At 45.1% G+C, this 22,816-nt stretch overlaps 1 protein-coding gene across 1 annotated transcript; it reads left to right on the plus strand.

The window, feature by feature from the left end:
- Positions 1–293: 293 nt before the first annotated feature.
- On the plus strand, positions 294–9,381 carry TARDBP (TAR DNA binding protein). The gene is made up of 6 exons (XM_075279950.1): positions 294–435; positions 2,841–3,090; positions 3,419–3,582; positions 3,669–3,809; positions 6,589–6,759; positions 7,669–9,381. The coding sequence occupies exons 2-6, from the start codon at positions 2,850–2,852 to the stop codon at positions 8,191–8,193; spliced, it is 1,242 nt and encodes a 413-aa protein (XP_075136051.1). The 5' UTR covers positions 294–435; positions 2,841–2,849; the 3' UTR covers positions 8,194–9,381.
- Positions 9,382–22,816: the final 13,435 nt, after the last annotated feature.

The following is a 22,816-nucleotide window of genomic DNA, read 5'->3' on the forward strand; positions in this document are numbered from 1 at the left end:
CATGCTGCTTTCCCACTACGCATGCGCAACGATTCGCTGCAGAATCAGACTCCACCATCTTTCAAGACTTAGGGGGAACAAAACACGTCGATTCCCAATCACTCGCTTTCAAACGGTGGAGTAATCACCCGCTTACAAATATGCAGGTAAATACTATTTACTATTCATAATAACATAATCTAGTTTGTAAATTTGGAGTGAAAAAACAGGAATCACGGGTTATAGATTTGTTGCCTCCCTGTGTTCTGTAGTGGTAGTGCGCAGCAATAGATGAGTGCATGAGCAATAGATGCGGGCGCCATTTTGTGACGGGGCCCGGGAGTTGTGAGGAGATCAGTGAGAGAGAACAGAGCGCTGGTGGGTTTTGCTCTGTTTCGTAGTTGTGAGGCTTTCGCCGGCAGTAGGGAACCTGTCTATAGCGTGGACCTGGAGCATGTAAGTATCCACCAGCACGAGAGCCTGAGTATGTGTGGAGGCCTCGTGGCCGGGGCCTGTAGCGGGAGGGGGCGGCGGCTAGTAGCCGGGCCTAGGCCCTGATCTCCGACGTTATTGTGTAGTTGTGTATGAACGTAAGACAGTGTTGTGGGCTGCCATACTCCTATAGTGTGTCCGGGTAGGCACGTCCACTCCCTCAGGAACACTTCGCAAGGTTTCTAAAGTAATTGGAAACCCCGTGTCCAGGGAGTGCAGGGGTGTCACTGATTTACCTTGGCCACTAATTGTATTCGTTACTGTGAGGCAGTGGCCTATAATCTGTGAGGCAGTGGCCTATAATCTGTGAGGCAGTGGCCTATAATCTGTGAGGCAGTGGCCTATAATCTGTGAGGCAGTGGCCTATAATCTGTGAGGCAGTGGCCTATAATCTGCGGGCTGTGGCCTATAATCTGTGAGGCAGTGGCCTATAATCTGTGAGGCAGTGGCCTATAATCTGTGAGGCAGTGGCCTATAATCTGCGGGCTGTGGCCTATAATCTGCGGGCTGTGGCCTATAATCTGCGGGCTGTGGCCTATAATCTGCGGGCTGTGGTTTATAATCTGCGGGCTGTGGTTTATAATCTGCGGGCTGTGGTTTATAATCTGCGGGCTGTGGTTTATAATCTGCGGGCTGTGGCTTATAATCTGCGGGCTGTGGCTTATAATCTGCGGGCTGTGGTTTATAATCTGCGGGCTGTGGTTTATAATCTGCGGGCTGTGGCTTATAATCTGCGGGCTGTGGCTTATAATCTGCAGCCTATAATCTGAGCTTCAGTATTGGTGAAACTACAACTATAGTCACACCTTGAAAGTAATAGATCCTAAGGTCAGGCCTTGTACACATTTCCAATGTACTCTGTTGCCCCTCATCTGTGATATAGTGGAGCCTGTTCTACAACTTCATAGATCTGATAAGCATCTTCCCCCATTTAAAAAGTGAATGTGTCTCTGAAAACAGAAAAGGATGCCAAACTGGCGCTGAGAATCCGCACATTTGTAGGAGTTTAGTCTAAAACCGTGTAGCTGGAGAAAGTCATACATTGTTATATTGTGGGTTGTGATATGAAACCGGTATTTGACTCCACATCCAAACTAGGTTTATTTGTAGTATTAATGAGACCATTTGTGGCCTGGGCCGCTATATGTTCCCACAGTCTTGCTTTCCTTCCGCTTTGACTCATATCTCCATTCTGCATGTGTGAAATGGGCAGGGTAAGGGCCCTTATACACAACCCATTCATTCTTGTTGGTCCATGCACACAACTATATATTGCACAGATCAATGTGCGGGGCACAAAACTCAGTACAAATCCTATTTTTGTCTGGTTTTGCAGCTGTGCTTCCATGGCCCCCATTCATTGAATGAATGGGGCCAGTGCATGAGCGGCACACGGATTACATCTATGTGGTGCCCTTGCCATTCAATCACTGCTGCTGGGCCCGCACATGGTGATATGCAAAGGGTCTAAAGCAGAGCAGGGAACAAGACTACTGCATATATGCCAACTGGGTCACAGATAGAAGACTCGGTCCAGAGTAGCAGGGAGTATTAAGAATCCTCCATCTTTAGCAATGGGCGCAATGATACGGTGGGGTGGATGGTGTTTCAGGGTGCAAATACATGTTTTTAAAAGTCACATTTCTGGGAAGAGTCTGGTGGTGGAATAACCTCAACTTGTGCAACATTTGAACGACTGTGAAAAACACAGCACATTGTGTGCATGAGGCCTTAGGGGAGGTGTAAAGGGCCCCGTATGACACGCTTATTGACTTGGGTCGTAGTTTTGCATTTTGCAATGGACAGACTTCCTTTAAGCCTTGTGTGGGAAATGGCTCTAGCTCTCAAACCAGTTTTTCTCATCCCAGAAGTGTAACTTGAAACTCCTGGGCCCCAGTGAAGAATATGCAATGTCCTTGCTTATCATGCTTTCAATGATACCCGTGTCTTATTTTGCCCCATGAGACTAATTGACTTTATTTATGGCCTATTATCAGGACAGTCCTTTACTATCTGACTTTTGGTTTGACACTTGGACCCCAAACAGATCAGCTTTTCTGAGGGGCATCTAGTCTGTGACCTCTGGAATCCTAGAGTACATTGGTATATCTGTCTTAAACCTTTCCAGGAGTTGAGTAGCCTATTAAAAATGCAAAACCAAATCAATGTTACTTGTAAACTTCACAATGATGCTTTCCCCATCCTAATAGATTGCATGATGAGTTGCCCCTCAGAATTTTCTGAAGCGATTGGGTTTCTTATGCATATGACTTCAGTAACACTTACCTGGAGGATGTTCTCGTAGAAAACTTAACATACAACGTGTGTGAAGTGATGAATAAATTGAGTTTCTAACTTGTTGCTCTTAGTTTGCAGCCATGGAAATGGAATATATCCGCGTGGCAGAGGATGAGAATGAGGAGCCAATGGAAATACCATCCGAGGATGATGGAACCGTCCTGCTGTCCACTGTAACGGCTCAGTTTCCTGGTGCTTGCGGCCTCCGCTACCGGAATCCAGTGAATCAGTGTATGCGCGGTGTCCGCCTGGTAGAAGGCATTCTGCACGCTCCAGAAAATGGATGGGGAAACCTTGTTTATGTGGTTAACTACCCAAAAGGTAAGAAGTTTTCTGCTATTGGCTGATTCATTACAGATAATAAGAAAGTGTACAATGGGGTATTTGTTCAGCTGGGGAGCTTCATGGTGAAAGGAAAGTTACGTTTGCACAATTTTCCATTCATAGCTGGACGATATACTTTAACTGCTTCTAGATGGCACACTCTCATCTCTGCAAGGACATACAAGGTTCTACAAAGGTCACAGGTTCTGCCCCCAATGCCATAATGAGTGTCCCTTTTATTTTTTACATTTCCTTGGATATTAGAGATCATTAAAAAACATTAAAAACCCATTTATCACAAAAAATATTTTTTTTTAATATACAGACAACAAAAGAAAGATGGATGAAGCCGATGCTTCTTCAGCTGTTAAAATCAAGCGAGCTGTAACAAAAACCTCTGATCTCATTGTGCTTGGCTTGCCATGGAAGACCACAGAGCAAGATCTGAAAGACTACTTCAGCACATATGGGGAAGTCATCATGGTCCAGGTACTTGGTTTCATAAAGTTAATGCATCCTAAACATTAGAAGTTTGATGCCCATTTCCTTTTGACACTTTTCATTTGGTCTTGCAGGTTAAAAAAGATGCCAAAACCGGCCACTCTAAAGGATTTGGCTTTGTACGGTTTACAGACTATGAAACTCAAGTAAAAGTGATGTCCCAGCGCCACATGATTGATGGAAGATGGTGTGATTGTAAACTGCCAAATTCCAAGGTAAAGTTAGGTCCATACGTGTTATAAGTACGTGGAGTAATCAGTGACAAAAGCTGTACTGACTCCTTACCTATTTGTAAACGCTTTTGATATTCATGTCAAAATTCTGAAGGTTATATTACTAGATTTCCTCTTTGAACCTTTCTGAACAAACTCTGCCTTCTACAAAAGTGGGGGATTACATGGTAATTAATCACACTTATGTAATCAAGGTCTTATACACCCTCAAAATAGGTTTTAAACTAATGACTGAATCTTGTAGGGCAGCTTATATATTCATATAGAGCAATACAGCTCAATTTTCATGAAATCTGTATTGTATTCTTATGCAAATTTGCTGAAAAGTGCTTAGGAGGTGTTTCTTCTGGTGCAAGGGCTTTGCTTTCTAAGCTCTAGATAACTGACCATCACTCCTGAGAGTCTGACAAAATGGAAGATGTCACTCAAGCAGTGGGGAAGATGGGTGGCAGTCAGGGGGAATAACATAGGTCTGAAACTAAAAAGCTGATTATTTTCATCTTCTTTCCGTGTATTTTGGTGTGCTGAAAACAAAATATTGAAAAAACTCCTAGACATCAGGATTTGTCACAAAATGCAAAATCTTCTTCAAATATATCAAATTGTATTTAATTTTTGGTGTGTTTTTATGGGTTTTAAACCAAATTTAAAGTCCAAATTACCGTATATACTCAAGTATAAGCCGAATTTTAAAGCACAGTTTTTGTGCTGGAAAGGCCCCCCTCGGCTTATACTCGACTCTAACCAGCTGCAATAGTAATGTATAGAATCTCCCATAAAATAGTGGGGGGGGGGGAAAGCTTTAAAAAAAAATTAAATAAAAGTTGTAAATCACTCCTTTCCCTAGAATATATGTAAAGGTAGAAGATGACTGTGAAACACAAACACATTAGGTATCCCTGTGTCTGAAAGTGCCCGGTCTACTGAATATAGGGTATCTGCAGTGCTTCTCTTCCGTCGGGAAGGGGTTAATAGGAGCACTGCAGATACCCTATATTCAGCCAGGCTGAATTCCACGTGGGAGGGGGGGGGGGAACCCAGTCCTCAAGCTCAGGGAAGGGGCAGACAGACAACCAAATCACCCCCTCCCCTTCCCCAGCAACTACTGCACCCAAAAACCATTTTAATTTTTGAAATTTTCCAGTAGCTGCTGCATTTCCCCCCTAGGCTTATACTCGAGTCAATAAGTTTTCCCAGTTTTTTTTGTTGTAAAATTAGGGGCCTCGGCTTATATTCGGGTCTCCTTATACTGGAGTATATACGGTACTATTCATTTGAAGGTCTTGTGCATGCTGCCCTGGCAACAAGCTGGGTATACCAAATACCTTTGTTTTTTTTGTGTCGATGGGACAGTCAAGACCGACAAAATCACTGGACCAAAAAGAGTTGGCAGCTGAGGGTGCTAACAGTCGGTGAAAAAATTTGGTACCTCCCCATAAAGTTCTTCTACTACCTCTCCACATAAAACTGGAATTGATGAAGCAATTCATAAAATGACTTCCAAGAGATGGAGAATGCTTCAAATACTTGGTCACCAAGTTTCCAGGCCTGTCGGAGGCAAAATCGAAGGAAGGTGTGTTTGTCGGAACAGACATTAGAAAGCTTGTAGTTGATAGACTTCAATACCATAAAGGATCCTCAAAAAGAAGGGTGGATTGCATGTAAAGAAGTCGTAGAGAAATTTTTAGGCAGTAAGAAAGGTCATCTCTACAAAAAATTGTCGGACAAATGCTGGAAGCATTGCAAGCTTTAGGTTGCCTGATGAGTTTGAAAGTGCATTTCCTCCAGGCCCACCTTGATTACTTTCCCGAAAATTTGGGAGCTGTGAGAGAGAAGGAAAGGGAGATACCAGGGAGAATGGAGCATTACAATGATGGCAGACTACTGTTGGATCAGAGAGTCATTCCAGATGCTACTCAAACGTAAATGCACCAAGAGGAGCCTCACAGGGAAGAAGTATCGAGTTTAGTGTGTTAGCGAGCTCCTTTCCATTCAAAAAAGGATTTTCATGAAAAAAATTGTAATAACATTACTAATGAGTCTATTTCCACTTATTTTGAGGTATTATGAGGAGATCATTTTCAGATTCAGCGTACCAAAAAACATAAAGTTTACATGGAATAATCAAAACAGCTGTTGAAGTCTTGCAGACCTGTTATCTAGAGTAGAGTGAGCCCTTAACTCTTCAGCTAATTTACATGAGGATAAAATCCTGATCTTCATGAAAATTGAGCTGCAGTGCAGATGAAGAAAGTCAAGTGTAAGAAGCTGTCCTGCGAAGCACAGCCATTAGTCTGATACAGATTTTTCCAGCTGACACACTCATTTTAAAATGGTAATGTAAGGACCTCAAGGTAATGAATACTAATGACCTATCTACCGTATAGGCCATCTGATCCGTTACACATCTGACACTGACGTACTGATTTCTGCTGCTCACTTGGCTAGGAGTGAAGGTGCTTCCAGTCTTATAGCTCCTCTGCTATATATATTATGTATGTATATGTATGGTGAGCATTATGGAGGAATATGTAGAAACTGTAGACAGATCTTTACAAGGTACGGTGATTAGGTTTATAACTGACAGATGCCATGCTGCTAGCACAAGGCCATGGAAATCGGAACATGTGAATGAGGGCTTATAGTTTTAGTTTCTGCACGTAAACCACAACACCACAATTAGTATTCATGATGTTGACAAGACATTCAAACTGCAAACTTAATATCCTGGAACACAAAACTTATTGTGGCCTCTTCACAGCAAAGCCCAGATGAACCCATGCGCAGCCGTAAAGTATTTGTTGGCCGATGCACTGAGGATATGACTGCTGAGGAGCTTCGTCAGTTCTTCACCCAATATGGCGAAGTTGTAGATGTGTTCATTCCAAAACCATTTAGAGCTTTTGCCTTTGTGACTTTTGCTGATGACCAGGTAAAGACTTTTCTCATTCAAGTTAGTAAACGTTGCATGTTGATATAAAAGGAGATTTATCATGTTCTCTAACACAAGGCCTGTTATATACCATTACAAAGCTGTCCCTATGCGAAGTTCAGTGCACAGCCACTGAAAAATTTGCCTGTTTCAGAGCTATCAAGCCATTAGTTTCAGCTACCAATATCATTGCACTGTCTGGGGGGTGCTGACCTTACAGAGGACATTCAAATACCACTTTTATGGTTGGGGTTACACAGTGACTTTGGCCTCAACTCCTATCACTTAACCAAAAGATTGCTGTGTTGCCCTGCAATTTCTTTCCTCAGGTTGGTAAATGGAGTCACATTACGACCTACAAGGTTATCACGACTTGGTTGTAAAGAAGACTAACATTGGCCAACTTCTGCGGCACTCCATTAACTAACTTGACAGAAGGAAACGCATGGCAACACAGCAAACTTTTGATGGCATGACTGGAGTCTCCAGCCAGTGTCACCATTTGTCCCTAGCCAGATTTCCCAAAAAATGGTCACTTAAATCTCCTCTTGAACAGTAAGGTATGATTGGAACTCCTTATCTCAGAACTAATCTCATTCTGAGGTTGTGCAAGTTTATTGAGAGGAGGGGTCCTAATAGACTTGATCGACGTGCTGTGATCTGTTCAGGGGTCTCTTTGCATGGAGGGGTGGGGGGTGGAGGTGAACTGTGACACCTTTTTGGTAAATGGTGTAATACTGCTAATTCTTCAATATTCATGATATGTGATATATTAAGCAGTGATTTCTGATGACACATTATTTGTAAATGCCAGATAATACCAATGGTTTTCCACACTTTTGGTGTTATAATTGGTTTGTTGATGTAAATGTTACACTTAAGTGAATTTTTTTTATTTTTCTCCCCAAGGTTGCCCAGTCTCTGTGTGGAGAAGATCTTATTATCAAAGGAGTCAGTGTCCATGTATCTACAGCTGAGCCCAAACACAATAATAACAATAGGAGCCCTTTGGAGAGGGGTGGCAGATTCCCAGGACCCAACTTTGGGAATCAGGGGTACCCTAATAACAGGCCAAACAGTGGTGGACTTGGTAACAATCAGCCTAATAACATGGGGGGTGGGGGTGGCATGAACTTTGGAGCCTTTAGCATTAACCCTGCAATGATGGCTGCTGCTCAGGCAGCTTTGCAGAGCAGCTGGGGTATGATGGGCATGCTTGCTAGTCAGCAGAATCAGGCTGGCCCACAGGGTAACAATCAGGGCCAAGGGAATCAGCCAAGAGACCAGTCACAGAGTTTTGGCTCAGCTAGTAATTCCTATGGCTCTAACTCTGGGGCTATAGGCTGGGGATCTCCTAATGCTGGCTCTGGTACCGGGTTCAATGGAGGCTTCAGCTCGAGCATGGAATCAAAGTCTTCTGGCTGGGGTATGTAGTGTAGTATGACTTAGTTTGGGGGTGGTGTTGGGGGGGTATTCCACATTTCCTAATTTTATGGTAAGTACATTGTAAAATGCATTTACAGACCTTTTTTCCTTAGAGGTTTTCTTCAAGCTTGCAGGTGGTTCAGATGTATATCCTCTATGAAGGAAACCAGGTGGTGTGATCCCATGATAAATTAGTTTATGAACCTTAACTGCACGTTGAAGGAAACCACTTGCCTTAGTTTGGCATTGCCCAGCGACTAACTTAAAATCATGATTTATATGAATTTTTTGTTTTGTTTTTTCTTTCTCCTTTGATGTAAATGAGAATCACATCTTGTTTAGAACAGTCTTCCTCCCTTTATTGAGCTCACTGCTTCAACTACTGATCTCTGCTCTGCACATTAGTCTCTGGGACCTGGCACTCAGTTCTGTTTTATATCCAGCCATCGAATCATTCCTTCATAATTGCCATCAAGAAATCTGCTGCACACGGCCATTCTTAAGACGGTGGGTGATCCAATTTTTGTCCACTACTTATTTGGAAGTCATACCAGCGCTTTGAGAACGCACGGCTGTGAGATGGAACCAGAAGGCTGTTTGAACTGTGGGATTGTTGGTACCAAGGCATGAGAGGCTTGGGGTATGAGCGAGATCCAGAGAGCGTGCAGAGACCTGGTGGTGCATTATGGGATTTTATTTTTTTTTCTAAACGTTGGAGATGTGTCTCTCAATCCCGTGGCCATAGTGAGCGTGTGCAGAGAGCAGTGGGAGCAAGTAACGTACGAATGTTTCTTGCATTCAAAGGACTTGTCAATTTGGAAGACTGGGGCTTATTTTTTCCCCCCCATGCCTAAAAAAAAAAACTATAACCGTTTGAAATATGTTTGTGTATAAAAAAAAAAAAAATCTTTCCCTCTCCTTGAAATGTCTACTGCTGTGAATGCTGTATGAGGTGTGCATTCTTTTCTGTTTAATGATAATGTGAGTCCTTGTGAACTGCATATGATGTTGGTGGGGTGGGTGGTGACAGCTCTGGAGTGATCTGCAAAATGCTCCTGTTTCTAGAGTGTTGGGACTGTTTTGGTTTGTAAGTAATAACAAGAATGCTGTTTGCTGCAGTCATGTGTTCTGTGTTTGGATGCTTTTTACAAGACTTGTCAATGTAGGATTCTTAAATAAAACAGTTTAACTAAGGAATATTGGCTGGCTTTCATTTCTTGACCAAAAAAAAAAAAAAATCTAATTTTCAAATGACTTTTCTGTACACAAGCTGTGGTGTTTAGGAGTACTGGTTATACTTCTAGGATACTGTCAATGTCTCCCTGTCACAGTACACAGGTTCGTGATTGTATCTACATCCTCCCCAACCTTCCTAGGGCTGTAGCACATACAAACAGGTACCCCTGTGCGGCACAAAATACCTAAGCATATATCCCAGTACAGGATTGCTGGTAGCAGCCTTCCCCAACTCCTGACACTCACATCCCCACAACATGTAGGAAATAAGAGCTGCCACTAACAGTACAGTGATGATCCAGCCTGGTAGGCCTTCATCAGACTGTGAGCAAGTGAGGAGACATCCCCTAATTGCTGAAGTCGGCCATTGTAGTGTGCGCTCTACATGATAATAGCTGACTGATGCCATTATTGGACATCTCTTCACTTGTTCATACAGTGTGAAAGCCCACTGGACTAAAATATCACAGCATTGGAACAATGGGAAGAGGGTTAAAGGGATGTTCCCACAAAGGTAACCTTATTTAAATTTGCAGACAATTTAAACATTCTTGCAAATAAAATTAAAGGGGTTGTCCCACGTCATACTCACCAGTCTTCGTTTCTTTGAAATCTTCTGTCTTCCGGCTTTGTTTCGTCATTGGTGGGCGGGGTCACATATGCAAAGCCAAGCGGCGAGATGCCGCCGGCCCTGCGTGCGCGCTCATAGACCAGTCTAGCCTTCACAATGCAAATACAGACCCGACAGGGTGCTGGGTCTGTATTCGCATTGTGAAGGCTAGACTGGTGTATGAGCGCGCACGCAGGGCCGGCAGCATCTCGCCGCTTGGCTTTGCATATGTGACCCCGGAGCGGAATAACAGCATCGCTTCTGCCACTGCTGGCTTCATGCAAGGCAGAAGCATAGCGATGCTGCTGGCTTCACCTGTGCCGGCGTGTAACTGTCCACGGCATCCGCCTCTATTACAGCGGATGCCGGGGAGGGTTAGACGCCCCTTGAGAGCAGCATATACATCACTTGACTCAGGAGCAGCTAGGTCAGGGCTGTGGCCACAAAAAAATTAATAAAGTAAGATAGTGGACAAACAAAGCAGTTTTGCTGAAGCAGTGTATTTAGGAAAAGTCTTACATTCACATTAACAAGCATTATAGATAGGATCCTTGTGACGGGACAACCCCTTTAATGAAAAACTTTGAGTTTTAGCCCCTTCTGACATACTAGTACGGCAGATGCCGGGTGTTTAAAGATGGAGGCCGCTATAGCCACCGAGACACCCGGTGCTTATGCCTGTGATCGGTACCTATCTTAATGTCCTATCCATAAAGATCAGACAGTGCCTGGCTTCTATGACTCCCTACAGATCAGCTGTTTCCCTGTGAACTTGATAGCTGCAATGCTGACTTGCCATACTTTTAATATTAGCAATAGTGAGTACTGCAGTGGTTGTTCCCTTCAAATGCAGTTCACACCATCACAGGGAAAGAGCTGTCCTTCAGGGATCCTAGCAGTCAGACCTCTAAAACTGAAGTCCCGTCTTAGGTATAGACCATCAATTTTGAAAAGTTGGATACTCCTTAAACATAACGGTGAACTATATAAAAAAACACAACTCAAGTTTCTGTAGAATAAGTAAAGTACCAAACAAGCCAAATGGGTCACTTCACCGCCACTTTAGGCTAGGTTCACACAATGTTTTGCAATTTTTGCAGTTTTAGAAAAAATAAAAACATCACGTATGCCAAAGAAATTTAAAAGCAATTCTGTGGAAAGTGTGTGACCATTAGGGAGCAGAGGAGCAGATCAGGCCCTGGAATGACAGGATTTCTAGCACAATGTCCTCCTTCCAGAATATAATTCATGTTTATTCTCTATGCTGGAAAATATACGATATGATGCTATTATAGCTGTATCTGATGTCCCAGCTGTCTAGGCTCCTGAATGGCACCTGTCTACTTATGCAGTGGTAGTGTAACTGGTGCGGATGGATCCCTAATAATATAGAAGTTAAGGCTAAAATTGCACATTGCGGAAATGCACTTTTTTTTTAGGGGGGGGGGGGGGAGATTTTTCTGTACTTTTTTGCGCAAAAGCCAGGAGTGGATTGAGCTGAAGCTTGAAGTATAAGAACTTCCTGTATATTCACCATTTCTTTTGTAGCCGTTCTTGGCTTTGGCTCAATAAACTACAACAAACTCTAAAATTAGACCAAGAATCCAATAATTTCTAATAGAATAGAAAATTGAACCATTTTACCAAGATGATGGTCAATATTAGGCAAAGGAGTTGACAAAAACCTGTCACCAGGAGTCAGTACGTTACTTGTCATAGGAGTTATCCCAAAATGTCACCCTTGCACCCCAGACACAAGACTTCTGTCCTTACAAGGTGCCACAACTGTCAGAATCAAAGTCCCTTTTGTGTTTCCTGCCAACACATTTTGACTCATTCAATGGGTATTCATCAGGGATCTAATGGAGAATATAGCAATGCTCCACAAGCGCTTCACCGGGTAAGGGCCTGTTCACATGGAGTAAACGCGTGTGTATTTTGGCAAAATACATGTGTAAAGTGTCATTGAAGTCAATGGGAGTCTTATTTTTACATGTGTATTTTGCCTAAATACACGGGCGTTTACTCCGTGTGAACAGGCCCTAGTAGCTCTACCCTGACATACAGAGGTGCTATATTTGTTGTCCAGTGGTCGATGTGCGATACAGCTTCCAGCACACCTGCAAATACTCGTATATAAGTGTATTTGGTGTTACAATAGCACAATAGTGATCCTTGAACTTTATACCCCCAGCACATAAATTAGAGGGTAACTAAACTTGACCCCATGACCACCAGGGTGTTACCAAAGTGATAGGGCAAGGAATCACATCTATGAATTGAGGTTATATATCACCTGCCCTATCCTGAGCCTTGATACACACAGGACTAGGAACACTCAGGAGCAATTTTCATGAAACTGACTCATCTATCTGTCATCCAGGCTAATAAGCGGCAGCCATCTTGGTCCTCTCTCTTAAAGTGAAGAACAACCATCTCACTACACCCACAGCTGGTACCTGTAGCCCACCCTACCGCTATTGGCATCACGTCACTTTCCTGGTCCTGTTATATTTATCATTTCTGCCAGTGAATTTTACACCAGGGAGGAGCTGCTGTGGAGTTCTGTTTAGGCCTATGGACTCGGTGGATGTGACTTATGACAAAGTGTAAACTTCATTATAAAGTGGTGGAAACTCCGGCACGTGGAAAAGACTGTTCTTGATAAACCAGTCCTTATATTTTCTATATTACTCTGCACTGACTGTAGCATCTGAGGGGTTACATGACTGAGATTGTTTTTTCAGCCATTAGAGCAGACACTATCACTGCAGCACAATGATACAAGAATGAAACTACTCTCAGCAGGTCCTGAAGATCTGTCACTGCTGGGGGTTGTAGTTCTCAGATGTCAGGGAAGAGTAAGGACCACTTCAGAAAGCAGAAATGAAGGGAAATTCAGATCCTGATGCAGAAAGCCAAAACAGAGCTTCACTACAGCAGCACTTTACTGGTCCCACATGGTATAATGCCATCCTTACTGACCGCCACACAGTGTAACACATAACACACCCTTTACTGGCCTCCACATGGAATAACACCCTTTACTGGATCCCAAACAGTATAATTGACACTTTTGCCACCTTTACTGCCCCTTCCCCCCCCTACACACACACTGTATAACACACCTTTTCCTGCCCTCACTCAGTATAACACACTCTTTCCTGGTCCCCACATGGTATAATGACTTATTTCTTGGCCCCCACACGGTATAGCGTCCCCTTTTCCGAGCCCCCACACAGTATAATTTAACCCTTACTGACTCCCCGATACAGGTATATCGCTCCCTTTATTGTCCTCCTATATTACCTCTTTGCAGGTCCCAATATAGTAAAGGCTCCCATACAGTAAGGGCTCCCATACAGTAAGGATCCCTTTACAAGCCCCCCATACAGTGACACTACCTCCTGGAGTAAAGGCCGCTATTAACTTACATATCACTGCTCTTGCCCACAGCAGCCTCCTTTGCTGCCTGTTTCATTCTCAGCCTCCAGCAGGTCCTGTGCGCTGCACATTATGCTCCGACATGATGATGTCATATATGGCACACAGGCCCCCACGAGAATGAAGAATGACGAGGAAGTGGAGGAAGCTTTTGTGGACAGGAGCAGTGATAGGTAAGTTAATAGTAGTTGTTACCAGCTGGAGTAATGGCCTATTAAAAAGTCAGTGGGGGCCTGGCTGGACCCCTAAAAGCATGGAGCCCCCAGGGGAATTCCCAGTACCCAAATAGGCCAGTCCGAGCCTGACCTGTATAATGGATGAGGCAGGAGACCTGTGTAGTGACCTCTGTAATTCTGTATTGTGTAGGCAGTGCTGCTCTTGCGCCATCTAGTGTTCACTATTCATTACTACACTAAACAGTAGCAGCTTGTTATCTGTGAAATTGATGCAGGTTATGTCCAGAGACATTTAAAAGGTTTATTCCATAAAAGACACTTATACCCTATTCACATGTTAGGGGTTAAATTTTATATCACTGTGAGTCCATCTGTTGGGATCCCCAGCGATCAGGGGAATGAGGACCAGAAACTAACTGTACATATACATGCCGTCGACGATCATGGTCCATGACCTGCACTCCATTCACTGCTATGAGGCTGTCAGGCAAAATGGAAGCAGAAGCCCCATAGCGGTGAAAGGAGCTCAGGTTATGGTACGCACCTGTGTTACAGTCACGTAGAGGTGGCATGCATAGGGGATTTTCAGATCCACATTCTCCGGATGAATAGGCGATAATTGTCTTTCATGGCAAAACCTCATTGAGAGCAGGGATCAGCAACCTTCATCACTCCAGCTGCTGTGAGACTAGAACTTTCAGCGGGCTCCATTCACTTCTATGGGAAGCTTTAAGAGCAGATCAGGTAGGCATGCTGGGACTTAGTTCCCCAAAAGCTGGAGAACCAAAGACTGCCAACCCATGTTCTAGGGAACGTGAACCAAACCAGCCATTACACCAGTTATCTGTAGCCTACAAAGGTCTGATGTTGGGTTCAAACCAGCGTCTGGTCTCCGTTCTGAGGTTTCCGTCTTACCAGTCATTACACCATTCATCTGTAGCCTACTGATATCTAATACAAGACATGATATCCCTATAATGATAAGTCCACACAAGACGGGTCCGCAAATGATATTCTATCATAGAAATCAGTAGAATATTCACCCAAATTCTACAGTAGCAAAAATCATACCAAATGACTTGTGTGTTTCTAGGGGTATTTATAACATAATGTAGTGGGTGGGCCGCACATTTCACCCTATAAATTGTAAATGGTGAAATCCATGGTGATAACTGCAGAATAACGTGACATGGAGCAGAAAGAAAACCACAGGTGAGGTTACACAGCAGATGTAGGAGACCATTGTACCTGTAGGAGGAGCAATCCCAGTGCCGCACCTCTCATGAGGCGACCTGAAGCGAGCGCTTCAGGCGGCGCTATGCCAGGGCCTCAGGGAGGGCGGCATTTTTGCTAACCTAAGCCAGTCCAGGACAAGCTGTCCTGGACTGGCTTAGCATGGAGCGGTGGTTTGGGGAGGCCACTGGAGCAGCGCTGCTCCAGCAGCCTCCCCTCACGCTCAGGCAGAGTGCAGGCAGTCTCCGGGCCTGCTCTCTGCCGGCGAACGGCGCTAAGCAACGCTCCCTTTGAGTTGCCACGCCCCCTCCACTAAGCCACGCCCCCGCTCCGCCCCCTCCGGCGGGGGGGGGGGGCGGCTTTCTGTACTTCGCCTCGGGCGGCGAAAGGAGCAGGTTCACCCCTGAGCAATCCTTTACAGATGTAGCATACAATGTATAGAACCCAGGTGTGTAGGGTAATGTAACCACCAGGGGCACTATTACAGTTTGGTGGGTCCATTACAAATGAAATGGTTAAACCTGCCTACCATACATAGTAAAGCCTTTCCTAAAAGGAGAAAGTGATGCCTCTGGTCTGTGTCAGTCACTGCATTGGCTGCCTATTCAATATAGAATACAATATAAACTCATCACCCCCATCCACAAGGCTCTCCCTAATGCTGCACCTCCATTTCTTGCCTCATCTCTGTCTATTGCCCAACCTGAGCTCTCCATTCACTCAATGACCTATGACTAACATCCTGTTCTCAAAACCTCCCGCTTCCATATCCAAGACTTCTCTCGAGTTGCACCACTTCTCTGGAATGCTCTACCCCAGACAGACTCCCAATTTCTACAGCTTCAAGAAAAAACTAAAGACACATCTTTTCAGACAGGCCTATCACAATTCCTTAATGTAATCTCTTCCGCAGTTTGAATCCCTAAAACGAACCCTCCAAGTCACGCTCCCACATTACCCTACAGGATATGATGTCATATCAGACTGTAACTTTATTAGTCCAGGCACCATATGCACATTAGAGGGCACTGACTGGTGACGGCTCATACAGCTTTATTTATGTGTAATGACAGTAACCTCTATCACAAAATATGTCTGCACCACTATATAAGCAATGTTACCTCTGATGCCGCCCTGTTACCTCTTGTGTCCCCCCCCCCCCCCCCTCTACCTCATAGATTGTAAGCTCTCGCGATCAGGGCCCTCAGTCTCATTGTGTGAATTGAGTATTAATCTGTAATGTATATACTTGAACCCTACAATTTGTAAAGTGTTGTGGAATATGTTGGTGCTATATAAATATAATGTATTATTATTATTATTATTATTATTATACAGTATTATTAATAGAGATGAGCGAACAGTGTTCTATCGAACACATGTTCGATCGGATATCAGGGTGTTCGCCATGTTCGAATCGAATACCACGTGGTAAAGTGCGCCAAAATTCGATTCCCCTCCCACCTTCCCTGGCGCCTTTTTTGCACCAATAACAGCGCAGGGGAGGTGGGACAGGAACTACGACACCGGGGGCATTGAAAAAAATTGGAAAAAGTCATTGGCTGCCGAAATCAGGTGACCTCCATTTTAGACGAATAGTGGATTTCAAATCCGGGTCATATGAGAATGTGAACTTTATGACTATGAGACAGGGATAGCTGTACAGGCAGGGATAGCTAGGGATAACCTTTATTTAGGGGGGAATGTTATTAAAAATAACTTTTTGGGGCTCTATCGGGTGTGTAATTGTGATTTTTGTGAGATAAACTTTTTCCCATAGGGATGCATTGGCCAGCGCTGATTGGCCGAATTCCGTACTCTGGCCAATCAGTGCTGGCCAATGCATTCTATTAGCTTGATGAAGCAGAGTGTGCACAAGGGTTCAAGCGCACCCTCGGCTCTGATGTAGCAGAGCCGAGGCTCCACAAGGGTTCAAGCGCACCCTCGGCTCTGATGTAGGAGAGCCGAGGGTGCACTTGAACCCTTGTGCACCCTCGGCTCTGCTACATCAGAGCCGAGGGTGCGCTTGAACCCTTGTGCACACTCTGCTTCATCAAGCTAATAGAATGCATTGGCCAGCGCTGATTGGCCAGAGTACGGAATTCGGCCAATCAGCGCTGGCTCTGCTGGAGGAGGCGGAGTCTAAGATCGCTCCACACCAGTCTCCATTCAGGTCCGACCTTAGACTCCGCCTCCTCCAGCAGAGCCAGCGCTGATTGGCCGAATTCCGTACTCTGGCCAATCAGCACTGGCTAATGCATTGTATTGGCGTGATGAAGCAGTGCTGAATGTGTGTGCTTAGCACACACATTCAGCTCTACTTCATCGGGCTAATAGAATGCATTGGCCAATCAGCGCTGGCCAATGCATTCTATTAGCGTGAACTGAGTTTGCACAGGGGTTCTAGTGCACCCTTGGCTCTGCTACATCAGATTGCTACATCTGATGTAGCAGTGCCGAGTGTGCATCAGATGTGTAGTTGAGCAAAACTGACTCAGCACTGCTAAGTCTCTGCATTCGCATAGGAATGCATTGGCCAGCCTTCGGCCAATCAGCGCTGGCTCTGCCGGAGGAGGCGGAGTCTAAGGTCGGACCTGAATGGAGACTGGTGTGGAGCGATCTTAGACTCCGCCTCCTCCAGCAGAGCCAGCGCTGATTGGTCGAGTTCCGTACTCTGGCCAATCAGCACTGGCCAATGCATTTCTATGGGGAAAAGTTAGCTTGCGAAAATCGCAAACTGACAGGGATTTCCATGAAATAAAGTGACTTTTATGCCCCCAGACATGCTTCCCCTGCTGTCCCAGTGTCATTCCAGGGTGTTGGTATCATTTCCTGGGGTGTCATAGTGGACTTGGTGACCCTCCAGACACAAATTTGGGTTTCCCCCTTAACGAGTTTATGTTCCCCATAGACTATAATGGGGTTCGAAACCCATTCGAACACTCGAACAGTGAGCGGCTGTTCGAATCGAATTTCGAACCTCGAACATTTTAGTGTTCGCTCATCTCTAATTATTAACATTAGAGCGCCCCTTTAACCATTGCCAGCACACTTTAAAAATTATTATTGTTATAGACACCCAGGAGCATGTATTGTAATATTCTTTCCATGCATATTAGAAGAAAAACTTTATAAATATAGTTGTTATATATATGAACTATGGCACTGCCAGCCATGATATACCAGTCACTTCTTCCCCCAACTACTGATAATACAGCACCAGCAGTCACCATAAAGTTCTCTCTCAATCCTCTGGACACTATACTGTCCCCCATGATGCCAACACCACAGAGTATATGGCAGTGCAGGTGAATGGACCACTGCCTGGCAGGTGCCACCTGAGGATTCCATCACCTGACATGATGTCACCTGCACACGGCCAACTCACATTCAGTTTCTAACTGTCGACGGCGGCGATTAGAAGTGTTTCTAGAGATTTGTTCGGATTGTTTTTGGATTGTGCAAGACGAGGAGAATGGCGTCCACTGGACGAGGAGAAGATGGAGAGGAGAAGAGAGAAGAAAAGAGGAAGAGGGAAGAGGAGAGCGAGACTGGATTGAAGAAGACCAAGAAGAGAAGAACCCAGGATGAAGGATCAGAGGACCAGGAGCCAACCCCTGGGAGCAGCCAAGATGCAGAAACATCAGGCCCCTACCCTGGGCTTACCATCAGCCACTACAACATCCACAAGATTCTGGGTAGGGGCAACTTTGGCAAAGTAAGTTTTATAACTTCTAATCTCATTTTGATCTAGAAATGTCCATTTTATCTCCCTCTATTGGTCTCTGTTATCAACCATTTCAGGTTGGGTAGATATTAATTGCATTGTACTTCTATGGGGTGACTGGTGGGACATCTAGAATCTTCCCTGTCCTCATGACCACTGCCTTATGTCCCATGTTTCATTAGCTCTTTGTATCTTCATAGTTAGGTCTTTGGGTTTAGGTCTAGGAAGCTAGAAGGGCAATACATACATTGTTCTATATGTCCTCATTACAGCTTTACAGTAACTTGGAAATATGAATAAGCCTCCATTCAGATTACATTTATATCCATTTAATGTATGCCAAAAAGGTACAGATGGCCGTCCGTTTATATAGAGATCAAAACAAATCCATTTCTTGGACAGACACAAAAGTATGGTATACTGCTTGCAATGGTTCCATGTTTCTTTTAATATTGCTCTCTATGTAAACGGATGGCCATCTATTTACATCCATTTTTGCACCCATTAAACGGATCAGATAAACGAATGTAAGCCAAATGCTAATCCCAAACAATCATCTCAAGAGGTAATCTTTTACATATTCTGTATTTTTCCCATATTGTAATAGTAGAGTACCCCTTTAAGGCCTCTCCATATAGAATCCAGGAGCAGACACTACGTTATGCTATAGCTTAGCTTTGGTCCGCTGTATAGTCGTGGACCGGGACGGTTTTAGACAAAATGTTGACCTGGGCAAAATTAAAAGTGGGGTTCCAAATCCTGACTTACCAACAACATCGTCATATTTATGCGGTGTTCACAATTGTGCCCCTATCCGCCTGCCGTGTTTCCATCCTAATCCCTGGAGAAGCTGCATAGGGGACGACTTGCCAGCGGTCAATTTAAAAACCCATTTATTTGAATGGGTTTTTAAAGCAAACCCCCGCTGTCCGTATGCAGCCTCTCTGCGGGGAAAGGGTTTTTTTTTTTGCACAGACACAAAGTCAGACATACAGGACTTTGTGTCTGTGCATAAGTACAGGGTAAACATTATTAGGGGGGCCAGGGCTGCCATCAGGAATTTTGGGGCCCCATACAGCCTAAGTGTCTGCCCCCCCACCACCATTTTAAAACTACTTTATTTTGTGACATACCAATTATGTATTACCTCCCAACTTTTGAAGAGGAGAAAGAGGGAGAAAATGTGCGGCTACAAATTTAGCCCCGCCTACTTTTCTGTTGACTCCGCCCATTCTCATTCATTTTTCATGTGCTCCCACACAGTATAATCCTCCTACAGTCACCCGTAAATTATATGCCTCCCCTCCATCTCTCCCCCAAGTTTCATATACACCCTTCCTCTGCCCCCAGTTTCATGTCCCCCCGTCTCTGTCCCATTGTCATGCCGTTCCCCCCTCATCTGCCCCAGTGTCATGCCATTCTCCCCCCTTCATCTTCCTCAGTGTCATGCCATTCTGCCTCAGTGTCATGCCATTCCCCCCCCTTCATCTGCCCCAGTGTCGTGCCATTCCCCCCCTTCATCTGCCCCAGTGTCATGCCGTTCTCTCCCCACCCCCTTCATCTGCCCCAGTGTCATGCCGTTCTCTCCCCACCCCCTTCATCTGCCCCAGTGTCATGCCATTCTCCCCCCCTTCATCTGCCCCAGTGTCATGCTATTCTCCCCCCTTCATCTGCTCCAGTGTCATGCCGTTCTCTCCCCACCCCCTTCATCTGCCCCAGTGTAATGTCATTCTCCCACCCCTTCATCTGCCCCAGTGTCATGCCGTTCCCCCCCTCCCCTTCATTTGCCCCCCAGTTTCATGGGCCCCTTCATTATGTTCCATCTTAATGTTAAACACAAAACAAACACACTTACCTCTTCCATCGCTCCCCCGACGCCCCTCTCTCTGCTCACTCCACTGACATAATTGTAGGCGCGATGTGATGAGGTCATCGCGCCTACACACACCGAAGCCGGGCAGCAGCGTTTAAAGCAGGAGCTGAGCTGCCACAGCTCCTGCTTTAATCCCGTATGTATTCAGCTCATCGGTGTCCGATGGACGCCGATGAGCTGAAATCGGGACCGGCAAGTCCTGGGGCCCTGCGCTGACGCCGGCCCTGAATGACTGCTGCGGGCGCAAGGGGGCCGGCACACGGTGGCGGGCCAAAACCGGGCCCCCTCCATTTTTCAATTTTGCCGGGCCCCTGACGCCAGTACCAGTAATACTGGCCTATCGGCGGCCCTGAGGGGAGCTATTTATGAGGAGGATCTATTACTACAACAGCTAGGGGAACTATTACCCCCACCCAATATATAATAGATCCTCCACTAGATTTACTATTAATAGTTCCTTTTTATACATACCCCCTTATATAATAGATCCCCCAGTCTTATTAATAATAGTCTCTCCTTACAAATACATATATCTCCCTATATTATAAAAATGAATTTCTGTCTGTCTGTCTGTCTGTCTGTGCTCTAATGCGAACCAAACGGCTGGACCGATCTTCACCAAATTTGGTACAGAGATACTTCAGGTATCCGGGAAGGTTTAAGACGAGACTCCAACTCACTCGGACGTACCGTTGCTGAGATACAGCATTCCAAACACAGTGCCCCCCCCCCCTTAGCCAATACAAACCTGCAAGTCTTTCACTCATATTCCAACTGCAATACACATGGTCACTCCACATGCACAATACAACACTGATATCCAAAATGAGATACGCGCATCAGAGGATTAGATACACAGATCAGCACACAGTGTCACACTCCAGAAGATTAGATACACGCGTCTGCACACAGTCCCACAAACCAGGATTAAATACGCACTTCTGCACACAGTTCCACACACTGAAGGATTTGATACGTGCGTCTGCACACAGTTCCACATGCCGAAGGATTAGATACACGCGTCTGCTCACAGTACCACACCCCGGGGGATTGGATACATGCGTCTGCACACAGTACCACATGCCAAAGGATTGGATACACGCATCTGCACACAGTTCCACACACCAGAGCATAAGATATGCACGTCTGCACACAGTACCACATGTTGTCGGATTAGATACGCGCGTCTACACACAGTTCCACACTCCAGAGGATTAGATACGCGCGTCTGCAGACAGTTGTACACGCCATAGGATTAGATACACGTGTCTACACACAGTTCCACACACCAGAGCATAAGATATGCACATCTGCACACAGTACCACATGCCGCAGGATTAGATATGTGTGTCTACACACAGTTCCCCACGCCGTAGGATTAGATACGAGCCTCTTCACACAATACCACACAGGGGAGGATTAGATACGTGTGTGCACACAGTACCACACTTTGGAGGATTAGATACATGCCTCTGCACACAGTACCACAAGTCAGAGAATTAGATGTGCGTCTCAGCACACAGTACCACATGGAGGAGGATTAGATACGCTCATCTGCACATAGTACCACATGCCAGAGGATTAGATATGCGCATCTGCACACAGTACCACACAGGAGAGGATTAGATACGCACATCTGCACACAGTACCACACGCCAGAGGATTAGATACGCGTGTCTACATACAGTTCCACACGCAATAGGATTAGATACACGCCTCTTCACACAATGCCACACAGGGGAGGATTAGATACGTGTGCCTGAATACAGTACCACACTTTGGAGGATTAGATACATGCCTCTGCACACAGTACCACAAGCCAGAGAATTAGATACGTGTCTCAGCACACAGTACCACACAGGGAGGATTAGATACGTGCGTCTGCACACAGTACCCCACGCCAGAGGATTAGATATACGCGTCTGCACACAGTAACACATGCCGTAGGATTAGATACGCGCGTCTACACACAGTTCCACATGCCGCAGGATTAGATACGTGCCTCTTAACACAATACCACACAGGTGAGGATTAGATACGTGTGTCTGCACACAGTACCACAAGCCAGAGAATTAGATACGTGTCTAAGCACACAGTACAACACGGGGAGGATTAGATACGCGCGTCTGCACAAAGTACCACATGCCTCAGGATTAGATATGTGCCTCTTCACACAATACCACACAGGGGAGGATTAGATATGTGTGTCTGCACACAGTACCACACTTTGGAGGATTAGATATAGGTCTCTGCACACAGTACCACAAGCCAGAGAATTAGATACGCGTCTCAGCACTCAGTACCACACGCCAGAGGATTAGATACGCGCATCT

The sequence above is a fragment of the Leptodactylus fuscus genome, chromosome 6 (genome assembly GCF_031893055.1).
Source record: "Leptodactylus fuscus isolate aLepFus1 chromosome 6, aLepFus1.hap2, whole genome shotgun sequence".
NCBI classification, from domain to species: domain Eukaryota; kingdom Metazoa; phylum Chordata; class Amphibia; order Anura; family Leptodactylidae; genus Leptodactylus; species Leptodactylus fuscus.

Coding starts and splice junctions, on each gene's coding strand:
- TARDBP (XM_075279950.1), top strand. CDS start 2,850: ATGGAAATGGAATATATCCGCGTGGCAGAGGATGAGAATGAGGAGCCA. Junction 3,583..3,668: donor GGGAAGTCATCATGGTCCAG/GTACTTGGTTTC, acceptor TTGGTCTTGCAG/GTTAAAAAAGATGCCAAAAC. Junction 6,760..7,668: donor TGACTTTTGCTGATGACCAG/GTAAAGACTTTT, acceptor TTTCTCCCCAAG/GTTGCCCAGTCTCTGTGTGG.